Source organism: Macaca thibetana, chromosome 7 (assembly GCF_024542745.1).
Source record: "Macaca thibetana thibetana isolate TM-01 chromosome 7, ASM2454274v1, whole genome shotgun sequence".
Classification (NCBI taxonomy): Eukaryota; Metazoa; Chordata; class Mammalia; order Primates; family Cercopithecidae; genus Macaca; species Macaca thibetana.
Window position 1 is genome coordinate 72,681,195 of NC_065584.1, and position 23,745 is coordinate 72,704,939.

The 23,745-nt window shown below is 41.4% G+C and overlaps 2 protein-coding genes across 4 annotated transcripts in view; one reads left to right on the forward strand and one right to left on the reverse strand.

The window, feature by feature from the left end:
• Positions 1-1,378, reverse strand: part of PSMA6 (proteasome 20S subunit alpha 6) — a 205,501-nt gene extending 204,123 nt beyond the window's left edge. Inside the window, exon 1 of the mRNA XM_050798123.1 lies at positions 1,368-1,378. The gene's annotated coding sequence lies outside the window, so the exon portion shown is untranslated. The remainder of the gene's footprint in view (positions 1-1,367) is intronic.
• PPP2R3C (protein phosphatase 2 regulatory subunit B''gamma) overlaps positions 1-23,745 on the forward strand; it is a 37,023-nt gene that overhangs the window by 8,918 nt on the left and 4,360 nt on the right. For all 3 annotated transcript variants that reach the window (XM_050798111.1, XM_050798114.1, XM_050798112.1), the window contains 9 exons: positions 4,262-4,366; positions 4,959-5,071; positions 6,310-6,407; positions 7,176-7,246; positions 15,231-15,363; positions 17,871-17,926; positions 18,002-18,077; positions 19,407-19,543; positions 23,461-23,598. In XM_050798111.1, the coding sequence (XP_050654068.1) occupies positions 4,262-4,366; positions 4,959-5,071; positions 6,310-6,407; positions 7,176-7,246; positions 15,231-15,363; positions 17,871-17,926; positions 18,002-18,077; positions 19,407-19,543; positions 23,461-23,598 (927 nt within the window). The remainder of the gene's footprint in view (positions 1-4,261; positions 4,367-4,958; positions 5,072-6,309; positions 6,408-7,175; positions 7,247-15,230; positions 15,364-17,870; positions 17,927-18,001; positions 18,078-19,406; positions 19,544-23,460; positions 23,599-23,745) is intronic.

Here is a 23,745-nt window from a genome sequence, read left to right on the forward strand (position 1 = left end):
AGAGACGGGCAGGAGACCTTTTACTAATCCTCCTCAGCACCGACCCTTCAGGTCTTTCCCTTTCCACAAGGCCATATTTCAGACTATCACATGGGGAGAAACCTTGGACAATACATAGCTTTCCTAGGCAGAGGTCCCTGTGGCTTTCTGCAGTGTTTGTGTTCCCGAGATTAGAGAATGCTGATGACTTTTAACAAGTATACTGCCTTTAGGCACTTAACAAAGCACATCCTGCATAACCCCAAATCCATTAAACCTTGAGTAGACACAGCACATGTCTCTGCAAGGGCAGGTTTGGGGGTAGGGTTACAGATTAACAGTATCTCAAGGCAGAAGAATTTTTCTTAGTACAGAACAAAATGGAGTCTCATGTCTACTTCTTTCTACGTAGACACAGTAACAGTCTGATCTCTCTTTTTCCCACACAGAGCCTTTTGTATTATCTCATTTAACCTAGATTCTTACATAAGATCTTACTGTTATCGAACACAAGTTCTTGGGTTCTCAACGCAAAAGGGAGAGAGAGCACCTGACTCTCTGAAAAGAGCTGGTAGGGTTTTTTTTTTTTTAAATCAGGGATTGATATTAGGGTGGGGTATGCAGGCTGGGCTGGGCAAAGCAGATCAGGTAGGGTATGCAGGTGTGCATTATCTGGTTGCTATGGTTATCTTGAGCAGTGGGCCACCTGGTCTGGCTAGAGGCAACAAGGCTGTAAATCAGTTGTTCAGCGTTCCTTCCCTAGATAGGACACCCACTCCACAACTCTGGTTATCTCCTAAGGCTAGTTACTGGAATTCTTTTGAGTAAAAGGCATGGTTCAGACATTGTGGTATCAGTGAGGTGATGGCGTGGGTTTTGTGATGAGTGGAAATGCATGAAAAAGTGCCATAGTGGGAGTGAGCTGACCCAAGCCCCCTTTCCTACTCTGTGTCATTCCTAACAGCTCTTGGATAGGAATGGTGTGATCCCATTCCTGAGGCCAGGACTGAACTTTCTTGTACTTCCAGGACCAAACCTTCGCCTTCTTTTTCTGGTTTCTGAGGGAATCTCCTTTTTTCCCTGTCTTCGTGTCACTTCTCTCTTGGGCCACCTCTAGATCTTAGATGGTTTCCTGTCTGCAGCTATGGATTTGTAAAAAAGTTCTTTCCCTTCTTTCTTCTTCCTCTCCGTGGTCCCCACTGCTTCAGAGAAAACACGTATTATCTTGAGTCACCATTTCTTTCCTTGGCTGATTAGCTGGTTAACTAGTCACTGTTAGATCCAACATGGCGGTGTTACCCGGCGTAGCAGGCCTTTTGTTAAAGACTCCCTTTACCCTTGTACACACCCACAGACTTACATGCATCAGAGTTCTGGTTGGGCAACCACACCCCCCCAAGACCTGCAGCTCACCTGCATTTCACAAGTTCGTGAACAGCAGTTTCAGTTAAACAGTTTCCAAAGACCCCTTCCTCATGACCCTTACTCGACTCCTGCCCTAGTAGTTTCAAGACTCCCCAGGCCCTGTTTGTACAACCAGCTTCCCTACCTCTCAGGCTATAAAAAGCCCCTACCCTCCTCCCTCAGCGCGACTTCCTCGGCCTGCACCTTTGGACCGAGGAACCTCGCCCGCGAGTCCTAATAAAGGCTATTCTCACTGTCATTTGCCTTGTGTCTTCGTTCCTGGTTAGGCTCCAGCCTCAGTTTACCTTTACAGTCACTAGAACACAATCTCAGTCAGCCCCAACTGCAGCCCCATCCCCACCTCCTAATGTTTCTTCTGTTGATGAAGAGTCGAACTCTAAAATATTTGAAGAGATTTATTCTGAGCCAAATATGAGTGACCATGGCCTGTGACATAGCCTTCAAGAGATCCTGAGAACACGTGCCAAAGGTGGTTTGGGTGCAGTTTGGTTTCACATGTTTTAGGGAGGCATGAGACATCAATCAAATACATTTGAGAAATACATTGGTTTGGTCCAGAAAGGTGGGACAATTTGAAGCGGGGTTTCCAGGCTACAGGTAAATTCAAACATTTGCTGGTTGACACTTGGTTGAGTTTCTCTAAAGACCAGGGATCAAACAGAAAGGAATGTCTGGGTTAAGTTAAGAGGCTATGGCGACCAAGGTTTTATCATGCAGATGAAGCTTTTAGCTAGCAGGCTTCAGAGAGAATAGGTCATAAAATGTTTCTTATTAGACTTAAAGTCTGTGTTGATGTTAATGCCAGAGAGGTAGAATGAGGCATGTTTGACCCTCACTTCCCATCATGCCCTGAAACGGTCTCTCAGGTTAAATTTTAAGGGCCCTGACTGAAGAGGAAGACCATTCAGATTGTTGGGAGCCTTAGAATTTTATTTTTGGTTTGTACTCCTTTAACTCTGTTCCTTCTGATGGGAGGGATGGCATCTTAGTTCCTGGAAATGAAAGGTAAAAACCATAACCCTGAGTTTTGACGTTAAGGTTTACTGAGGTACATTTAATGGGGCTAAGATGTAGAAGAGGAAGAAGAGCTCTTTAAAGTAAATTGTTCTGACTGGGTGTGGTGGCTCATGCCTGTAATCCTAGCACTTTGGGAGGCCAAGGTGGGAGGATTGCTTGAGCCCAGGATCTCAAGACCAACCTGGGCAACATAGCAAGACCCTGCCTCTATTATTAATTAAAAAAAGAAGAAATGAAGTAGATTGTTCTAAGTCAGGTTGGAATGAGTCATTCTAAAGCTCTGCTCATGGAAATCACCCCAGTTGACAAACCCTCTTGCCTGGGAGGCCAACATAATAGGCACTGCCTTGACCATCTCCAAGAACAAAGGTGATCCAATCTCAACAGGCATGCTTTCCTAAAACTGGACAAGAAGAATAAATGGTTTTTGCTGGACAAGAAGAATTACAGGTGAGAACCACCCAACAGGTTCTTCTTGCCTGCTACCCAGATAGAGCCAATTTATCAAGATGGGAATTGCAAGAGAGAAAGAATTTAATATACATGGAGCCAACTAAATGGAAGACAGGAGTTTTATTATTCCTCAAATCAGCCTTCTTGAAAAGTTGGAGGCTAGGGTTTTTCAAGGATAGTTTGGTAGGCAGAGGGCTAGGGAATGGGTGCTACTGATTGGTTGGGGATGCAATCACACGGATATGGAAAAACAGTCCTGGTCCTTGCGTGCTGAGTCTGCTTCTGGGTTGGGGCCACAGAGGAGTGGCTGGTCCAAGAGGGGCCACTGGGTAGTCAGAAGTGCAAAAGCCTGAGAAGACATCTCAAAAGGCTGGTCCTGTGTACTACAATAGTGATGTTACTTACAGGAGTAATTGAGGATGTTGCAGATTTTTGTGACCTCTGGAATAATGACTGCTAATCATTTAACTGGCCTCCATCTTAGCAGAATTCTGGTCTTTCTCATCCTCCTGACGTGGTGGCCTTTCATTAGTTTTACAAAGGCAGTTTAGTTTGAGGATGAGCTATTATCATTTAAATCATAAACTAAATTTCTCCCAAATTTATTAATATCTTGGCCCATGCCCAGGAATGACCAAGGGCAGATTGGAGGTTAAAAACAAGATGGAGTTGGTTAGGTCAGGTCTCTTTCACTGTCATCATTTTCTCACTGTTATAATTTTGCAAAGGTGGTTTTGAAATTGTCAATCTTCAGTTAATCCTCATTTAATTCTGTATCTTTTTTTTTTTTTTTGAGACAGTGTCTCACTCTGTCACCAGGCTGGAGTGCAGTGTCACAATCTCAGCTCACTGTAACCTCCGCCTCCCGGGTTTAAGCAATTCTCCTGCCTCAGCCTCCTGAGTAGCTGGGACTACAGGTACATGCCACCATGCCCAGCTAATTTTTGTGTTTTTAGTAGGGGCGGGGCCAGGATGGTCTCGACCTCTTGACCTCGTGATCCACCTGCCTCTGCCTCCCAAACAGCTGGGATTACAGGTGTGTGAGCCACCGCCCCCAGCCAATTCTGTATCATTCTAAGGAAGCCACCGCACCCAGCCAATTCTGTATCATTCTAAGGTGACAATGGAAACACAGTGCTTTAAGGAAATAAAATGAAACTTGGACTAGACTAGCTTTTAGAATAGCTTTTTCAGGGCAGAGATCCAGCCTTGCTGATCACTGATTCTCTGTGGATCAGTTTTTGTTAAACAAATGTTAAGCACAATTAAGGTGAGATACAAGAAATAATTTGAGGCTGTGGCATACAGTTATTTTAGGAGACCACATACATTTTACAGGATCCAGTAGTCTAAAATTTACATGTAGAAATTTATGTTGTATTTTCAGCTGCCTGCTGAAGATGAAGTGTTACTACAGAAATTAAGAGAGGAATCAAGAGCTGTCTTTCTACAAAGAAAAAGCAGAGAACTGTTAGATAATGAAGAATTACAGGTAAGAACTAAGCAAAAAGTTGCTTTAGATATTAACCATTTCCCATTTGTACTACTTAAATCATGCAAGATTTTTTAGTGCCTAATGGAGTCCATACTACAGAGTGGTACTGCATAGGCTCTGAAGCAGCAGTTCCCACCAGAAACAACTGCTGAGTTTGCATGGGTCATATACCCCAAAAATAGTGTTGTTTGTTATTGTTGTTTAAGGCTCTAGGTGATTATACTGTGCAGCCAAGGTTCAGAACCACTGCTGTAGGGTCAGACTACAGAGGTTCAAATCCCAGCCCTGCTATACGACTTTAGGCAATGGACTTAACATCTCTGTGCTTGGATTATCATCTCTAAAGTAGGGATAGCTAACTGTATCATAGAGTTATGTGGATTAAAGAGGAAGTGTATATCAAAAGCTTAGTAGGCACTCAATACATGTTATTTTTATTGTTAGTAATCAAAAAGACAATAGGGCATGAGATTCATCTTAATATTGACTCTGCTAACAAACTATCATTTTAGTGGAAAGCACGCATTTAACTACATTTTTAAATCTTGTTTTTAACTTATAACATCTTCACTTCCACAATTCTCTTAAGAACTTATGGTTTTTGCTGGACAAACACCAGACACCACCTATGATTGGAGAGGAAGCGATGATCAATTATGAAAACTTTTTGAAGGTTGGTGAAAAGGCTGGAGCAAAGTGCAAGTAAGAATAATATAAATAACAAAAGAATATGTTATGTTAAGCATTTTAAATGCCTCAAATATTGGCTAGGCACACTGGCTCATACCTGTAATCCCAGCAGTTTTGGAGACTGAGGTGGGAGGATTGCTTGAGCTGGAGTGTTTGAGACCAGCCTGGGCAACTTAGGGAGATCTTGTCTCTACTAAAAATAAAAATATTATCTGGGTGTGGGGGTGTACACCTGTAGCTACTCAGGAGGCTGAGGTGGGAGAATTGCTTGAGCTCGGGAGGATGAGCTGTGATTAAGCCATTGCACTCCAGCCTGGGTGACAGAGCAAGACCCTGCCTTTAAAAAAAATAAATCCTCAAATATTAATTGAAGTAAATGGTATGACATTTGAGTCAATTTAAGTTACTAATGAAATTTAATAAAATTATTTACAGTCAAAAAATCACATTGGTATGAAGTTATTAAATAACTCCATCAAAAAAAAAAGAATATAGTTTATGACACTTTCAGCCTTAAGACAGACAAAAGCAAACAAAAAAGAATGCAAGGCCAGGCACTGTGGCTCACATGCCCATCTCTGCAAAATAAAACTTTTAATTAAAAAAAAAAAGAATGCAAACATTTATGACTTAGGCTAGGCATGGTGCCTCACATTTGTAATTCTAGTGCTTTGGGAGGCCAATACAGGTGGATCACTTGAGGACAGGAGATGGAGTCTTGCTCTGTCGCCAGGCTGCAGTGGAGTGGCGCAATCTCGGCTTACTACAACCTCCGCCTCCCGGGTTCAAGTGATTCTCCTGCCTTAGCCTCCCAAGTGCAAGTAAGAATAATATATTATTATTAATAATTATACTTATAAATACTATAATTATAATAAAATTATAATTATAAATACAGTATAATACAATATAAATACTGAATACAAATACTTTTTGTATTTTTACTAGAGATGGGGTTTCACCATGTTGGCCAAGATGGTCTCGATCTCTTGACTCGTGATCCTCCCACCTCGGCCTCCCAAAGTGCTGGGATTACAGGCAAGAGCCACCGCACCCGGCCAAATCTCTGTTTCTTTAAAAAAAAACAAAAAAACAAAGTAGGGCTTAATACTTTAAGTTTTTGAATTATAAGCAGTCTCTATTGTTCTTTCATTTTTTAATTGTATGAATTTATGCCATTTTCTAATTTATGTAGAAGGCATTTTCTCTTATGTTGGCAGATCATTTAAATCTTTATTTTCTTTTCTTAGGCAATTTTTCACAGCAAAAGTCTTTGCTAAACTCCTTCATACAGATTCATATGGAAGAATTTCCATCATGCAGTTCTTTAATTATGTCATGAGAAAAGGTGATTCATTTATACTGTGCTTGAACTCCTTATGTGGGAAGCAAGTAGGTTTTTGGTCTGTGCTTTTATAAGTATTTCTTCCATGTGAAATCACTCTAAGTTTGAAGTAGAACTTCTTATCTTTTGACCAAGATGTGTTACATAAACTTGGGTTATCATAAAAAAACAAAAAGTTTTTAAACCTTCATGTATCTTAAAGATAATAGTAGACTAGAAATATTAAGAGCTGAACCAAGGATTTTAATGTATGGTGATTTGAAATAATTTCAATTTACTGATAATTTTATTTTACCAAGATATTAGAAGTTGAGTTGACTGAAAGGATAGTTTCAAACCCACAACTGCGATATCAGTTTCAAGGAGCATCTATTAAACAGCTTGGACTTATGATTCCTACAAGTGCTATAATAATCTGTGAAAGCCTACTGTATACAATCTTTAATAATTGGTTGCTGTAATTAACCTCAGAAATAAAAGCAGCTTCAATGAAGGCATAACATTATACTAGCTGTTCCTGTTTGGTGGAACACCAAGTTTAATTGGTAAAGAACAGTATCTTCAAGGTGTCAGTTTTATTATAGCTTTAGTCATGATAGAATTGTTGAACTCTGCCATTCTATGGTTTTTTGTTTCAAGCAATTTTGTGGCGAGAAGAAATGTTTTTAGAGTTACTAGATTAGCTCGTCTCAAATCTAGCTCTTTATCTCCTTTTTCATATCTAAAGGATAAATCTTAAGAATTACATTTCATTTTCTTATTTATTGTCAGTTTGGCTTCATCAAACAAGAATAGGACTCAGTTTATATGATGTCGCTGGGCAGGGGTACCTTCGGGAATCTGTAAGTATTAACCTTATAGACATTATATTAACTCTTATAGACATCAAAATGTAAACTGTAGTTATCACTGGGTGTTGGGATTACAGGCTATTCATATAATGCTTTGTTTTATTTCTGTTTGTACGTGTTTGTGTGTACATATTTACTTTTACCATAACAAAGCAACTTGTACACTTTCAACTTTTAAAATTGAACATCATCTTTTCGTGAAACAAAAAACAAATTTAAAAATAAACAAAATTACAATAGAGAATGTCAATTCCAAATAAGATCCTACAGATTCTACTGATTCTCCCATGGAGTGGCAGGGTTAAAGTCATCATTAAGAGAGCATTTATGCTGGGTGTGGTGGTTCACACCTGTAATCCCAGCACTTTGGGAGGCCGAGGCGGGCGGATCACCTGAGGTTGGGAGTTCGAGACCAGCCTGACCAACATGGAGAAACCCTGTCTCTACTAAAAATACAAAATTAGCCACCTGTGGTAGCATCCCAGCTACTCGGGACGCTGAGGCAGGAGAATCACTTGAACCCAGGAGGTGGAGGTTGCTGTGAACCAAAATAGCTCCATTGCAATCCAGCCTGGGCAACAAGAGCAAAACTCTGCCTCAAAAAAATATATATATATATTGGCCGGGTGCGGTGGCTCATACCTGTACTCCCAATGCCTGTACTCCCAGCATTTTGGGAGGCCGATGTGGGCGGATCACCTGAGGTCAGGAGTTTGAGACCAGCCTGACTAATATGGTGAAATCCCGTCTCTACTAAAAATAGAAATATTTGCTGGGCTGTGGTGGCGTACGCCTGGAATCCCAGCTACTCAGGAGGCTGAGGTGGGAGAATCGTTTGAACCTAGGAGGCGGAGGTTGCAGTGAGCCAAGATTGCACCACTACACTCCAGCCTGGGCAACAGAGGGAGACCCTGTCTCAAAAAAAAAAAAAGAATTTATTTTTAAAATGTCATGCAAGGATGTCCCTTAAAAATCACAATTAAACATGCCAAAGGAAAAGCAACTTTGTCAAAATGCTCACTTTAAACTATCCAAATGTTTCAAACCTACCTTTTGCTGACCTTCTATAACCCCATTTTGTAAAATTTGTTTTCTTTTTCTAAACAAGAGACAGTAGACAAGGAGAGGTTGGTAAATGCTTACTGTCCGTATTCACATAGAGACATAGTATACTGTGTGCTCAATAGAGGAGAGCAGCTAGAATTCTATGCACTACTACACAGGGGCCTAGCACCTTCCAGCTTCCAGCAAAGCAAAGGGAACAGATTTTTCTTTTTCTTTCCACAGACCTCAGTGGTGTTGATTCCATATAGTTTTTGTTGAGACACAGGATGTTTCTGTTTTGGGGTTTGGTTTTTTCTTTTTTTTTTTTTTTTTTTTTTTTTTAAATAAATGACATGTGTTACTAAACAAGTGTTCAATGTATGTTGACTATACAAATTCCTTTTTAGATTCTTTTTCTTCAAACTTTAAAAATAAAAAAAGGCCTTTTGGCCGGGCGTGGTGGGTCACGCCTATAATCCCAGCACTTAGGGAGGCTGAGGCAGGCAGATCATGAGGTCAGGAGTTTGAGACCAACCGGACCAACATGGAAAATTCCGTCTCTACTGAAAATACAAAAATTAGCCAGGCATGGTGGTGGCCGCCTGTAATCCCAGCTACTCGGGAGGCTGAGGCAAGAGAATCGCTTGAACACAGGAGGCGGAGGTTGCAGTGAGCCTAGATCGGGCTGTTGCACTTGAGCCTGGACGACAAAAGCAGACTCCATCTCAAAAAAATAAAAAAGCCTTTTAAAGGGGAAAATAAAAATAATGTTGCATTTTAACATTTAAAAATCACTGAAAAACTTGATTATTCATGAATGTATCAGTGTGTCACTATGTTTTAAAGGGCCAAGAATTCCCCCACACCTTTTTTTTTTTTTTTAAGAAAATATAAGAGAAGGCCGGGCGCGGTGGCTCAAGCCTGTAATCCTAGCACTTTGGGAGGCCGAGACGGGCGGATCATGAGGTCAGGAGATCGAGACCATCCTGGCTGACACGGTGAAACCCCGTCTCTACTAAAAAATAAAAAACTAGCCGGGCGAGGTGGCGGGCGCCTGTAGTCCCAGATACTCGGGAGGCTGAGGCAGGAGAATGGCGTGAACCCAGGATGTGGAGCTTGCAGTGGCCAGATCTCGGCTCACAGTGAGCCGAGATCTGGCCACTGCACTCCAGCCTGGGCGGCAGAGCGAGACTCCGTCTCAAAAAAAAAAAAAAAAAAATATAAGAGAAGCCAGACACGGTAGCTCACACCTGTAATCCCAGTACTTTGGGAGGCCAAGGTGAGTGGATCACTTGATGTCAGGACTTGGAGACCAGCCTGGCCAACATGGTGAAACCCCATCATTAAAAATACAAAAACATTAGCTGAGCATGGTAGCAGATGCCTGTAATCCCAGCTACTAGAGTGGCTCAGGCAAGAGAATCACTTGAACCCAGGAGGCAGTTGCAGTAAGCTGAGATCATGCCACTGCACTCCAGCCTGGGCAACAGAGCAAGACTATGTCTCAAAAGAAAAAGAAAAAAATATGAGAGAGAAAATGAATGTGACTGTATTCCCACCTCTGGGTTTAAGGTTGTTAGGTCAGTTACCAAGAGGCTGCTTGTTTCCTATTAGGCACTGCTATAATTAGGCCAAGTTATCAACAGAGAATTATAACTTCATGGCCCAAATGGCTATGCTTCTTCTAAATACGGGTATCTAAATTATATGGACTTATTTTTCACCTCAGGCTTTTTTCCCAAATATACAGTGCTTTTTTTAAGGTTATAGGGGAGAGGGGAAGGGAATTGGGCATGAATATAAACTAAGTTAATCAAATAATTATTCAGATATGAGTTAAATGTAAATTTCTTGTTACAGTTTGTATGGTTCCTGCTATAATTTGTTGCATTCTGTTTTGTCTAGATTTCTGTAGATAGAATCTATTAGCTCATTCTGAATAGTTATACTGTAAAACCTTTCCAGGGGTACACTACAATTCTCTTTAAGGTTCAGACCAACTTGACAATAAAAGGCTCTTGCTTCTGGCCATCTCTTTCTAGCAAGGAAGACATAATTAGCCACCTGTTGGTACTTGTTTAGCGGTCGGGTCCCAAACTGCAGTACTTCCCTAGCTCTGAGAATTCTTGTTAGCAGTTCACTTGATTTATAGAAACAGCAATATTGATTTATAAAAACAGTCCCCTGTTATTGCTTGTCTTGCCTCTTTCCATGTATGGAAACAAAGATTGAAAGAGAGATGGGCAAAAGGGAGAGAAAAGAAACAGTGTACTTCTGTAGTTGTTTCTAAAAAGGAATAATTTTCCCCTTCTCTCAATGAAAGAAAACACTTCTCTCAAAGTATTTCTTCCATTCTTGGCCCATTGCCTTTTGAAACCCAGGCTTTGTGTCTTACTAATTTGAAAGACAGTGGCTTCCAGACCAACATTTATAACCTGAGTAGAGTATACAAAGTGTTATTCACTTATTAAATCTTATTAAGCAGTTAGTAAACATTTATTTGGGGGCAGGTATTATTCTAAACTTGTAGGGCTCACATTTTACTTTGTTACAATCTGTTTTGCCCAGATTTCTTTTTTTCCTTTTTTTTTTTTTTTTTTTTTTTGGCCCAAATTTCTGTAGATGGAATCTGTTAGCTCATACTAAATGTTATACTTTAAAATCTTTCCAGGGACACAGTACAATTTTTGTTCCCTCTTAGACCTGTTTTTTCTAACAGAGTGGGAAGACAGACACTAAATTATAAGCAGATAAAACAAATAGCAACAAGTTATATGTAGAAAATAAAACAGTAGGCTGGGTGCGGTGGCTCACACCTGTAATCCCAGCACTTTGGGAGGCCAAGGCGGGTGGATCATGAGGTCAGGAGATCGAGACCATCCTGGCTAACACGGTGAAACCCCGACTCTACTAAAAATACAAAAATAAGCTGGGCGTGGTGGCGGGCGCCTGTAGTCCCAGCTACTCAGTAGGCTGAGGCAGGAGAATGATGTGAACCCGGGAGGCGGAGCTTGCAGTGAGCTGAGATTGTGCCACTTCTCTCCAGCCTGGGCGACAGAGCGAGACTATCTCAAAAAAAGAAAGGAAAAGAAAAAGAAAACAGTAAACTAGGCAGGAAGATGACTGGGATTGGTGGACAATTTCAGGTAGGCTGGAAGGAGCATCTTTTTGAGATAGGGATTAAGTTTTAGCCATGAAGTATGAGAAAGAAGCCAGCCTTATGAAGACATAGTATAGAGGAAACGGCAAATACAGTGTCTCCAAGGCAAAATTAAGCCTGGACCTGTTCTAGGAACATAAGGAAGCCAGTGTGGCTAGAACAAGGATTACAATAACGGAAATGAAGTTGGACAAGTAGGCAGGGGCCACATGTAGGGCCTTTTAGGCCACAGTAAGGACTTTGGATTTACTTTGAAGCTAATGGGAAACCATCAGAAGTTTTAAGCTGAGTCTGTCAGGATATGATTTACATTTTAAAAGATCATTCTCGATGCCGTATGGAGGACGTAAGGAACTCAAAGTATGGCGAGGCTCAGTGGCTCATGCCTGTAATCCCAGCAACTTTGGGAGGCCAAGGCGGGCGGATAGCTTGAGGTCAGGAGTTCAAGACCAGCTCGGCCAACATGATGAAACCCCCTCTCTATTAAAAATACAAAAATTAGCCAGGCGTGGTGGTGCGTGCCTATAATCCCAGCTAGTCAGGCTGAGACACAAGAATTGCTTGCACCCAAGAGGTGGAGGTTTCAGTGAGCTGAGACTGTGCCACTGCACTCCAGCCTGGACTGGACTGAGACTCTGTCTCAAAAAAAGAGAGAGAAAGAAACCATGGGAGGCTTTTAAATATGTAATCCTGGCCGGGCGCGGTGGCTCAAGCCTGTAATCCCAGCACTTTGGGAGTCCGAGACGGGCGGATCACGAGGTCAGGAGATCGAGACCATCCTGGCTAACACGGTGAAACCCCGTCTCTACTAAAAAATACAAAAATCTAGCCGGGCGAGGTGGCGAGCGCCTGTAGTCCCAGCTACTCGGGAGGCTGAGGCAGGAGAATGGTGTAAACCCGGGAGGCGGAGGTTGCAGTGAGCTGAGATCCGGCCACTGCAGTCCAGCCTGGGTAACAGAGCGAGACTCCGTCTCAAAAAAAAAAAAAAAAAAAAAAAATATGTAATCCTGTAATAGGGAAAGCCTTTCTAAGTATGACAAAACCCAGAGGTCTAGAAAACAATAAGTTCAGCTAAATTTTGAGAAGATCTATAGGGCAAAGCCCATGTTAAAGTAAAAAGAAAACAACAAACTGGGGGAAATATCTGAAACAATCACAAATAGCCAATTACCCTAATATATAAAAAGCGCCCAGAAATCAAGAAGCCATTAACCCAATAGAAAACTGCACAAAGGATATAGATAATGTATAAAAAGTAAAATTCAAATGCTTCTTAATCATAAGAAACAACTAACTTCACATAAGAGAAATCCCAGATAAATCTACACTAAGTTGCCGTTTTTCACCTATCAAATTAGCAAAGATCAAAAAGTTTGAATTGACACTTTTAGCGTTTGAGTAATTCTTTCACAGTGCTTCTGAGTCAAAAGAAATCCCTAGAAGTTTCACGTACTAGCCAGTTAATTCCAAACAATTTAATGAGTATTCATTAAGCTTATTAGCCACTTGAAAAAATAATACACTTAAGTTGAAAGAAGATATTTTTGTTTCATTCTTAAGTACAGTTATTAATGGGATGTGTACAACTACTTAAACCTGGGAATTAGACTGGACACTTGTCCTCCTCATTCCTGTTCACTAATTTTTCTGTGGTCCTTTACCACAGGAACCATCAAAACCTAGCTTTGCAAAGATTTATGTCATTAAAAGGAATATATTTGGCTGGACGTGGTGGCTCACGCCTGTAATCCCAGCACTTTGGGAGGCCAAGGCTGGCAGATCATAAGGTCAGGAGATCGAGACCATCCTGGATAACATGGTGAAACCCCGTCTCTACTAAAAATACAAAAAATTAGCCGGGCGAGGTGGCGGGCGCCTGTAGTCCCAGCTACTCAGGAGGCTGAGGCAGGAGAATGGCGTGAACCCGGGAGGCGGAGCTTGCAGTGAGCCAAGATCACGCCACTGCACTCCAGCCTGGGCAACAGAGCGAGACTCCATCTCAAACAAACGAACAAAAAAATACAAAAAATTAGCCAGGCATGGTGGCACAGGAGTGTAGTCCCAGCTACTGAAGAGGCTGAGGCAGGAGAATCGCTTGAACCCAGGAGGTGGAGGTTGCAGTGAGCCGAGATTTCGCCACTGCACTCCGGTCTGGGCGACAGAGCAAGAGTCCATCTCAAATAAAAAAGAGGAATATATTCATGACATTTTGGGCTGGATGATTTAAAAAATTTAAATCACCAGGCACAGTGGCTCACAACTGTAATTCCAACACTGGGAGGCCAAGGTGGGCAGATAGCTTGAGCTCAAGAGTTTGAGACCAGCCTGGGCAACGTGGTGAATCCCCATCTCTACCAAAAATACAAAAAATTAACTGGGTGTGGTGGTGCATCTCTGCGGTCCCAGCTATTCAGGAGGCTGAGGTGGGAGGATCACTTGAGCCTGGGAGGTAGAGGTTTCAGTCAGCCAAGATCATGCTACTGTACTCCAGCAGCCTGTGTGACAGAGTGAGACCCTGCCTCAAAAAAAAGGAATGAATTGAGATTCAGTATTGAAAATGTGAACTACCTTGAGCACATGGTTCTAGCTTATTTCAATATCTGTCCACAGTATCTGACAAATGTTGCTGTTTCTCTCAAAATTTTAAAATATCCTGATGCACCCCTGTACATTAACCGTGGTGCTCCTGGGACACCTGTGTGCAGAATTCAGAACTGTAGAAATAGCCTTCACATTGCTGGTGGGAGTATAAAATTCACATGGCATTTATGGGGAGATGGGAAGTTTCCCAGTGTCTTATCAAATTTCTACATGTGCATATGCCACAACCCAGCAGGTCCACTTACAGAAATTGTATTTTATATTCTTCCACAATATCTATGAATGAATAATTAGCTTAGCCCTTATGGTATTACTTTTCATGTAGCAAAATATTAGGAAAAAACTAAATGTCCCAATAGAGGCCTAGTTAAATATGGCACATCCATACAATGATATAATATATAGCTATTTGAGAGTCAAGATGGAATGACTGTAAAATACATTACTGAATGACAAAAGCACTCTTCACGGTATGTTGATACATCCTGTGTGTAAAAAGAGGGAAAGGCCGGGTGCGGTGCCTCATGCCTGTAGTCACAGCACTTTGGGAGACGGAGGTGGCTGGATCTCGAGGTCAAGAGATCAAGACCATCCTAGCCAACATTGTGAAACCCTGCCTCTACTAAAAATACAGAAATTGGCTGCGCATGGTGGTGCGTGCCTGTAGTCCCAGCTACTCAGGAGGAGGCAAGGAGAATCGCTTGAACCTGGGAGGCAGAGGTTGCAGTAAGCCAAGATTGTACCACTGCACTCCAGGCTGGCGACAGAGCAAGACTACATCTCAAAAAAAAAAAAAAAAAAAAAAGAGGGAAAGAAATATATATGTATTGGTTCATATTTATATCTGTTACCTTTGGGAAATTACATCAGAAGTTGATAATACAGGTTACCTCTGGGGAGAAGAAATAGGTGAGAGGCTTTTTAATCAATATCTTTGTTCCCTTTGAATTTAGAACTATATAGAATTTACTACTTTTCAAAAATGTTAAAACTTAAATTAGGAGAAACAAAATTTAATGTAAAATAGTTTTACCACTAAAATAGTCATGAATTTATTTCTTTATCAATGTAGTGTTAATGCTGAATAATTTTTAGTAATGAAATTATATTCTAGTATGTAATGAAGAATCCAGATTGGACACTTAACACTTTATTTTGTTTTATTTTCAGGATTTAGAAAACTACATATTGGAACTTATCCCTACTTTGCCACAATTAGATGGTCTGGAAAAATCTTTCTACTCCTTTTATGTTTGTACAGCAGTTAGGAAGTTCTTCTTCTTTTTAGATCCTTTAAGGACAGGTAAAAGAAAATCTTATCTAACTTACATGAGGATATTATTATATCTAAATCTCAATAACTACAGAAAACTCTTAAAATGTCATTTATTTTCCTGTCACTGCCATTAAAAATTTGGTGAATTTCAAGGAGATAAAAAGGTACAAAAAACAGTAGCAATGCTTTGGTTATGTTTATCTGAAGATCTTTTATGATTTACTTGCACTGACTATAATCTGCTGTGTGACAGATGGGGGGATGTCACCTAACAGTGAAGAAGTATGAACTGGGTAATGAGTCATAAATGCCTCCTTCCCGTTCTAGGAAGTCAGTTACTCGCATATGATTTGCTGTCTCTGCTATGTGATATACTGCAGAATTGTTCTCTTTTTGATGAAAAACATGTATTTGGAAATATGAGAGCCATTTAGCCAGTGATGCATATTTTTCTCATTTTCTATGGGGATCGGATTGGTAAATATGGCCTCATTAACAGTATGTTTTATTAACTGTTCAAGCCTGCCCAGACTTAAATACATGTAACTGGAGCAGAGGAAAGGACAGAGAAGTCCAAATCAAAGTGCTTGATTATCCTTCTGTCCTTGAAAATCCAACTGTGGGCCCAGCACAGTGGTTCACATCTGTAATCTCAGCACTCTGGGAGGCTGAGTTGGGTGGACCACTTGAGCTCAGGAGTTCAAGATCAGCCTGGGCAACATGGTGAAACTTTGTTTCTACAAAAAATAAAAATAAAAATACAAAAATTGGCCAGGCACGGTGGCTCACGCCTGTAATCCCAGCTACTTGAGAGGCTGAGGCAGGAGAATCACTTGAACCTGGGAGGCAGAGGTTGTGGTGAGCTGAGATCGCGCTGTTGCACTCCAGCCTGGGCAACAAGAGTGAAACTCCATCTCAAAAAAAAAAAAAGAAAAAAAATTACAAAGATTAGCCAGGTATAGTGGCGCGCGCGTGCCTGTAGTCCCAGCTACTTGGGAAGCTGCTGAGGTGGATCACTTGAATCCAGGAGGCAGAGGTTGCAGTGAGCCAAGATCGTGCCACTGCACTCTAGTCTGGGCAACAGAGCCAGACCTTGTGTCCAAAAAAAAAAAAATCCAGTTATGAATCCAATCACAGCATATGGTAGCTGACAGTGTTTTTTGAACTCCTCTACTCTAAGTACACACATATACACTTTCTTTCAAATTTTACAAAATAATATCAGATGTTTTGACTGTTATGTAGTATGCTAAGCATTTTACATGGATTCATTCATTGTCATCTCATAACCCCATAAGGAAGGTACATTATTGTCCACATTTTATGTGTAAGGCAACTGAGATTTAGCTAGGTTACATATTTAAAAGTGGCATTTCAACTCCCATCTGGGCTGGGTGAGGTGGCTCACACCTGTAACCCGAGTGCTTTGGGAGGCTGATGTGAGAAATCACTTGTGCCTAGGAGTTCAAGACCAGCCCTGGCAAGATAGCAAGACCTCTTCTGTACAAAAAAGCAGCAGTAGCTGGGTGCAGTGGCTCACGCCTGTTATCCCAGCACTTTGGGAGGCTGAGATGGGTGAATCACCTGAGGTCAGGAGTTTGAGACCAGCCTGGCCAACACAGTGAAACCCCGTTTCTACTAAAAATACAAAAAATTAGCTGAGTGTGGTGGCAGGTCCCTGTAGTCCCAGCTACTCAGGAGACGGAGACAGGAGAATCACTTGAACCCGGGAAGCAGAGGTTGCAGTGAGCAGAGATCACACCACTGGACTCTAGCCTGGGCAACAAGAGCAAAACTCTGTCTAAAAAAAAAAAAGAAGAAGAAGAAAACAAACTCTCATCTGTCTGCTCTTAAACCACACCTGTGTATTGCTTTCTAGTCCAGAACCTACCAAAAATAAATGGAGACAGTGTCCCTGTTCGTGTATTAGCAGTACTATATCTATAATCACAAACTTTTTTGAAAATCTGACATCACTATAATTTTAGAATTTGGCACTTAGATTTATATAGTTGAGGTATACAAGTAGAGATGTTATTAAATGTTGCCTGTAGATTTTTTTTTTTTTTTTTTTTTTGCGGGGTAGGGATGAAGTTTTGCTCTTGTTCCCTAGGCTGGAGTACAATGGCGTGATCTTGGCTCACTGCAACCTCTGCCTCCTAGGTTCAAGTGACTCTCCTGCCCCAGCCTCCAGAGTAGCTGGGATTACAGGCGCCCACCACCACACCCAGCTAATTTTTTGTGTTTTTAGTAGAGACGGGCTTTCACCATATTGGCCAGGCTGGTCTCGAACTCCTGACCTCAGGTGATCCACCCGCCTCAGCTTCCCAAAGTACTGGAATTACAGATGTGAGCTCCTGCGCCCGGCGGAGATTTCTCTCTCTGTAACAATATGTAATAAGAACTTTGGAACATAAGAGCTAGAAGCTTTAAAATACCAATTGTGTGATTGCTTTTGTGAAGAAAAAAGTTTTTTTAATTGAGTTGCTCTTCTCTTAAAATGAAATTAATTGTGTTTCTTTATGTTCTTAAAGGAAAGATAAAAATTCAAGATATTTTAGCATGCAGCTTCCTAGATGATTTATTGGAGGTAAATGTTTTTAAACTACTTAATTGTATCACTTGACAGTTGCTATCTTCTAATTATGTCTTTATGTTCCATTAGCTAAGGGATGAGGAACTGTCCAAGGAGAGTCAAGAAACAAACTGGTTTTCTGCTCCTTCTGCCCTAAGAGTTTATGGTATGTTCCTATCATAATGCTAAAATTTGAATTATCCCTTCTTCAGGTAATTGGTGTTCAGAGGACAGTTTTATACATACACTGATATAGCTTAAGATCAAAGCATTTAATTACCTTAAGCTCTAGTATTGTACATTACCAAAATTTACTTGTTTAAATACCAATGTTTTAACTTTTTGGACTCTCCCCAACGTTTTTGAAGAAAGGGTCTCACTCTCTCACCCTGGCTGGAGTGCAGTGGCACGATCATGGCTCAGTGCAGCCTTGAAGTCCTGGGCTCAATCCTCCAACCTCAGTGCCCCCACCCCACCCCACCGACCCCAGTACTGGGACTACAGGCGCCATGCCTGGCTAATTTTTTAAATTTTTTTTAGAGATGGGATCTCACTGTGTTGCCCAGGCTGGTTTCAAACTCCTGGGCTCAAGCAATCTACCTGTCCTGGCCTCCCAAAGTGTTGGGATTATAGGCATGAGCCACTGCATCCAGCAGAACCCTTTTTAAGTTATACAGTTTCTTTTCAATAGAATAGAATGTAATTTGATCCTTGTTGACTCAGGAGCACCATTATGAACATTAGCTGTTGTCATGCTTTGTTGATAAAATGCTGTTCCCAGGATCTACTGATGGAGCTATTCTACATTATCTTGTTGGGTGATCTTTTGACTCCTTTGGCTTTTTTTTTTTTTTTTTTTTTTTTTTTTTTTTTTTTTTGGAGATGGAGTCTCACACTGTTACCCAGGCTGGAGTCCAGTGGCATGATCTTGGCTCACTGCAACCTCCACCTCCCAGGTTCAAGCAATTCTCCTTGCTTCAGCCTCCCAAGTAGCTGGGATTACAGGCTTCCACCACACCCGGCTTTTTTTTTTTTTTTTTTAAGTAGAGATGGTGTTTCACTGTTGGCCAGGCTGCTCTGGAACTCCTGACCTCTGATCCACCCACCTCGGCCTCCCAAAGTGCCCCTTTTGGCATTCTTATCTCTACTTTCAAGTGCTGGCATTTCAGTGCTTTTTGTTCGCCTCTTACCTCCATTTAATTTAGAAACCTAGGAATGTTTAAAAAGACTACAAACTGAAAACAGTGATGTAAGTGAAACATCCTAGACTATGGCATTCATGATGGGTTTTCTTTGGCTGTTTCTAGCCCAAGGATTGTTCTGATCAAGATTGCAAAGGTAGCTGATAGTATTATACATAGGCCCCTACCCTAACCGTAACATGAATAGTTTGAAAATCAAAATATTAACCAAGAAAAAGAACTTTTTGTTAGTCTATTCTTCTGATTAAAATTGTATTGTGGTCATAAGTGTCTTTATTATTTTTCTTTCCAAGGCCAGTACTTGAATCTTGATAAAGATCACAATGGCATGCTCAGTAAAGAAGAACTCTCACGCTATGGAACAGCTACCATGACCAATGTCTTCTTAGACCGTGTTTTCCAGGAGTGTCTCACTTATGATGGAGAAATGGTAGTGGTTTAAATCTGCTACTAAGTTTAAAAAGTTTGGGCTCCCAGAGTTTCCAGAAACCCTTTTCTTGATGTAATACAGCCCTTTTTCTTTTCTTTCTTTTTTTTTTTTTTTTTTTGAGACAGAGTCTTGCTCTGTCGCCCAGGCTAGAGTGCAGTGGTGTGATCTCGGCTCACTGCAACCTCTGCTTCCTGGATTCAAGTGATTCTCCTGCCTCAGCCTCCAGAGTAGCTGGGATTATGGGCACATGCCACCGCGTCCAGCTAATTTTTGTATTCTTAGTAGAGATGGGGTTTCACCAGGTTGGCCAGGCTGGTCTTGAACTCCCGACCTCAGGTGATCTGCCTCCCAAAGTGCTGGGATTACAGGCATGAGCTACCACACTCGGCCCAGCATTATTTATATTAATGTGTAACAGTGTCTTTAAAATGTGTAAAGTGATCAAATTACTTGAGATTCAGAGCCTTTGGTCTTATATGTAAATTCACTTAAAAACATCTACATTATGGCCTCAGGGCAAATAGCTTATTTTGTTGATTTCATTGTCAGTACACCTATTGTACAGTAGTGCATTCTAGTTAAAAAAAAAAAAAAAAGCTGAGGCCAGGCTTGGTAGCTTATGACTACAATCCCAGCTCTTTGGGAGGCCAAGGCCAGAGAACCACTTAAGGCCAGTCATTCAAGACTAGCCTGAGCGATATAGCGAGACTGTCTCTACAAAAAATAAAAAAATTACATGGGCATGGGTGGAATGTGCCTGTAGTATAGCTACTCGGGAGGCTGAGGCAAGAGGATTGCTTGATCTGAGGAGTTTGAGGCTGCAGTGAGCTATGATGAGGCCACTGCACTCCAGTCTGGCCAATAGAGTGAGACCATGTCTCTTAAAAAAAAAGCTGAAACAGTAAATTATTATGGCTATTTTCATTTAGATAGTGCTGTCATTAAATTACCAGGTCAGATGTAGTAACACATATGCCATGATTTAATTCTGAGAATCAGGTGTATTAGTCTTTAGAAGTGGCTATATGAGCAGCTGAAGATAACATGGACTTGTCTTTTTATTATGACAATGCAAAATACTTGAGAAGGAAAATTCTAAACAGCATTTTAAAATCACCATTTTTGCTGCTAAAAACATGGGTTAAGAATCTGATAAATGTCCTGCTGGGCGTGGTGGCTCACGCCTGTAATCCCAGCACTTTGGGAGGCCGAGGCGGGCAGATCACAAGGTCAGGAAATGGAGACCATCCTGGCTAACATAGTGAAACCCGTCTCTACTAAAAATACAAAAAATTAGCCGGCCGTGGTGGCAGGTGCCTGTAGTTGCAGGTACTCAGGAGGCTGAGGCAGGAGAATGGTGTCAACCCAGGAGGTGTAGCTTGCAGTGAGCCGAGATGGCGCCATTGCACTCCAGCCTGAGTGACAGAGCTAGACTCGTCTCAAAAAAAAAAAGAATGTGATAAATTTCCCAAAGCAGTTATGCTTAAAAAATAGTCATATTGTCATGAGAATGGGGGTCTTAAATTTTATCATTTAGCTTCAATAGCAGTTTGCTAAATAACACCATTATTAACAACAAAAGAAAAGAGGGGAAAAGGCACAGAAAGTTTATTTTGTAACTCCCACAGCTGTAAACAGTAGACAGTGAGGAGCTTGTACTATTAATATAATAATTCCTGGTGAATAAAGAAAATCAGAGGCCACAACTGTGGATGAAGTCAGATCACAATCTGCATTCTTTAACTCTTCACTGCAATTTATGCAGAAAGGAACTTTTCTAAGAATATAAAATTTTTATCTAAGTGAGAATCTCCCAATTACTACTTTTTACCATTAAAAAAAAATCTATGAGTATCCTGTTTTTATAGGGAAGGCTTTCTGTTCTCTTTATGTCTTTCTGGCCTTTACATTTTGCCTTTTTATGGATGAGAACAGTGTCAGCTCACTGTAAAATGTCTGGCAATCTCAAGACAGCTTCTTACTGGAAATCCAAATTAAAAATTTTAAATAATATTTTAAAATAGCAGTTTAAGTATACTGTTCTGAGGCTGGGCATGGTGGCTCATGCCTGTAATCCCAGCATTTTGGGAGGCCGAGGTGGGTGGATCACCTGAGGTTGGGAGTTTTGAGACCAGCCTGACCAACATGGAAAAACCCCTTCTCTACTAAAAATATAAAATTAGCCAGGCGTGGTGGTGCATGCCTGTAATCCCAGATACGCAGGAGGCTGAGGCAGGAGAATGGCTTGAACCTGGGAGGCGGAGGTTGTGGTGAGCCGAGATCACAACATTGCACTCCAGCCTGGGCAACAAGAGTGAAACTGTCTCAAAAAAAAAAAAAAAAAAAAAAAAAGGCTGGGCGCCGTGGCTCAAGCCTGTAATCCAAGCACTTTGGGAGGCCGAGACGGGAGGATCACGAGGTCAGGAGATCGAGACCATCCTGGCTAACATGGTGAAACCCCGTCTCTACTAAAAAAATACAAAAAAACTAGCTGGGCTTGGTGGCGGGCGCCTGTAGTTCCAGCTACTCGGGAGGCTGAGGCAGGAGATTGGCGGGAACCCGGGAGGCGGAGCTTGCAGTGAGCCGAGATCCGGCCACTGCGCTCCAGCCTGGGCGACAGAGCGAGACTCCGTCTCAAAAAAAAAAAAAAAAAGTATGCTGTTCTGTTCATTCCAGATGGTAAGTTTTTCAAAATAACTGCACTGAAATGAAGATACAAGTTTATAACTTAGTCACTGTATTCTCTGTTTCAAAAGTTTGAAGCAGGATGCAGTAGTTCATCCCTCTAATCCCAGCACTTTGGAAGGCCAAGGCCAGATGATGGCTTGAGCCCAGGAGCTTGAGACTAGCATGGGTAATACGGGAACACCCCATCTCTACAAAGAATTTTTAAAAATTAGCCAAGTTTGATGACGTGCACCTGTAGTCTCAGCTACCTGTGAGGCTGTAGTGGGAAGATTGCTTGAGCCTGGGAGATCAAGGTTGTAGTGACCATTTCAGCCTGGTTGATAAAGTGAGACCCTGTCTCAAAAACAAGAATAATGTTCTTGTTTTATGAATAATGAAAGAAAACTATAGTTTAACACAGCAAATCTCTCATAAAAAAATGAACTAGGGCCGGGCACAGTGGTGCATGCCTGTAATCCCAGCACTTTGGGAGGCCGGGGCAGGCGGGTCACTTGAGGTCAGGAGTTTGAGACCAGCTTGGGTAACATGGCAAAATCCTGTCTCTACTAAAAATATAAAAATTAGCTGGGCATGGTGGTGTGCACCTGTATTCCCAGCTACTTGGGAGGCTGAGACAGAATAGCTTGAACCTGGGAGGCAGAGGTTTCAGTGAGCTGAGATTGTGCCACTGCACTCCAGCCTGGACGACAGAATGAGACTCCATCTCTCAAAAAAAAAAAAAAAAAACTATGTCCTCAAAACTGTCCTGTGCAGATTATATATAGAATTCCTGTGGCTGGACATGGTGGCTCATGCCTATAATCCCAGCACTTTGGGAGGCTGAGGTGGGCGGATCACCTGAGGTCGGGAGTTCGAGACCAGCCTGACCAACATGGAGAAACCCTGTCTCCACTGAAAATACAAAATTAGCCCAGCATGGTGGCACATGCCTGTAATCCCAGCTACTCAGGAGGCAGGAGAATTGTTTGAACCCGGGAGGTGGAGGTTGTGGTGAGCCAAGATCGTGCCATTGCACTCCAGCCTTTCACAAGAGTGAAACTCCGTCTCAAGAAAAATAAAAAAAATTCCTAGAAACCAATATTAAGTATATAAATGGATTTCTCATTTTATAACTTAGAGAAAAAATTAAATTTGTCACCTTTGATTGCAAAATAGCTTCAAATCTTAATATGCACTTGAAAGTTAATTTCAACTAAGGCCTCTAATGAACATTATTTTCTGTTCTGCAGGACTATAAGACCTACTTGGACTTTGTCCTTGCATTAGAAAACAGAAAGGAACCCGCAGCTCTACAGTATATTTTCAAACTGCTTGATATTGAGAACAAAGGATATCTGAATGTCTTTTCACTTAATTATTTCTTTAGGGTAAGTCTCATTTGCATAAGTGAGTCATTGTTCCTTAAGGTATCATTTGGTTGTGGCCGGGTCTGTCTCAAAAAAAAAAAAAATTGTGAGATGCAGCAAAAGCGGTGGCTAGAGGGAAATTTATAGTATTAAATGTATATATTGGAA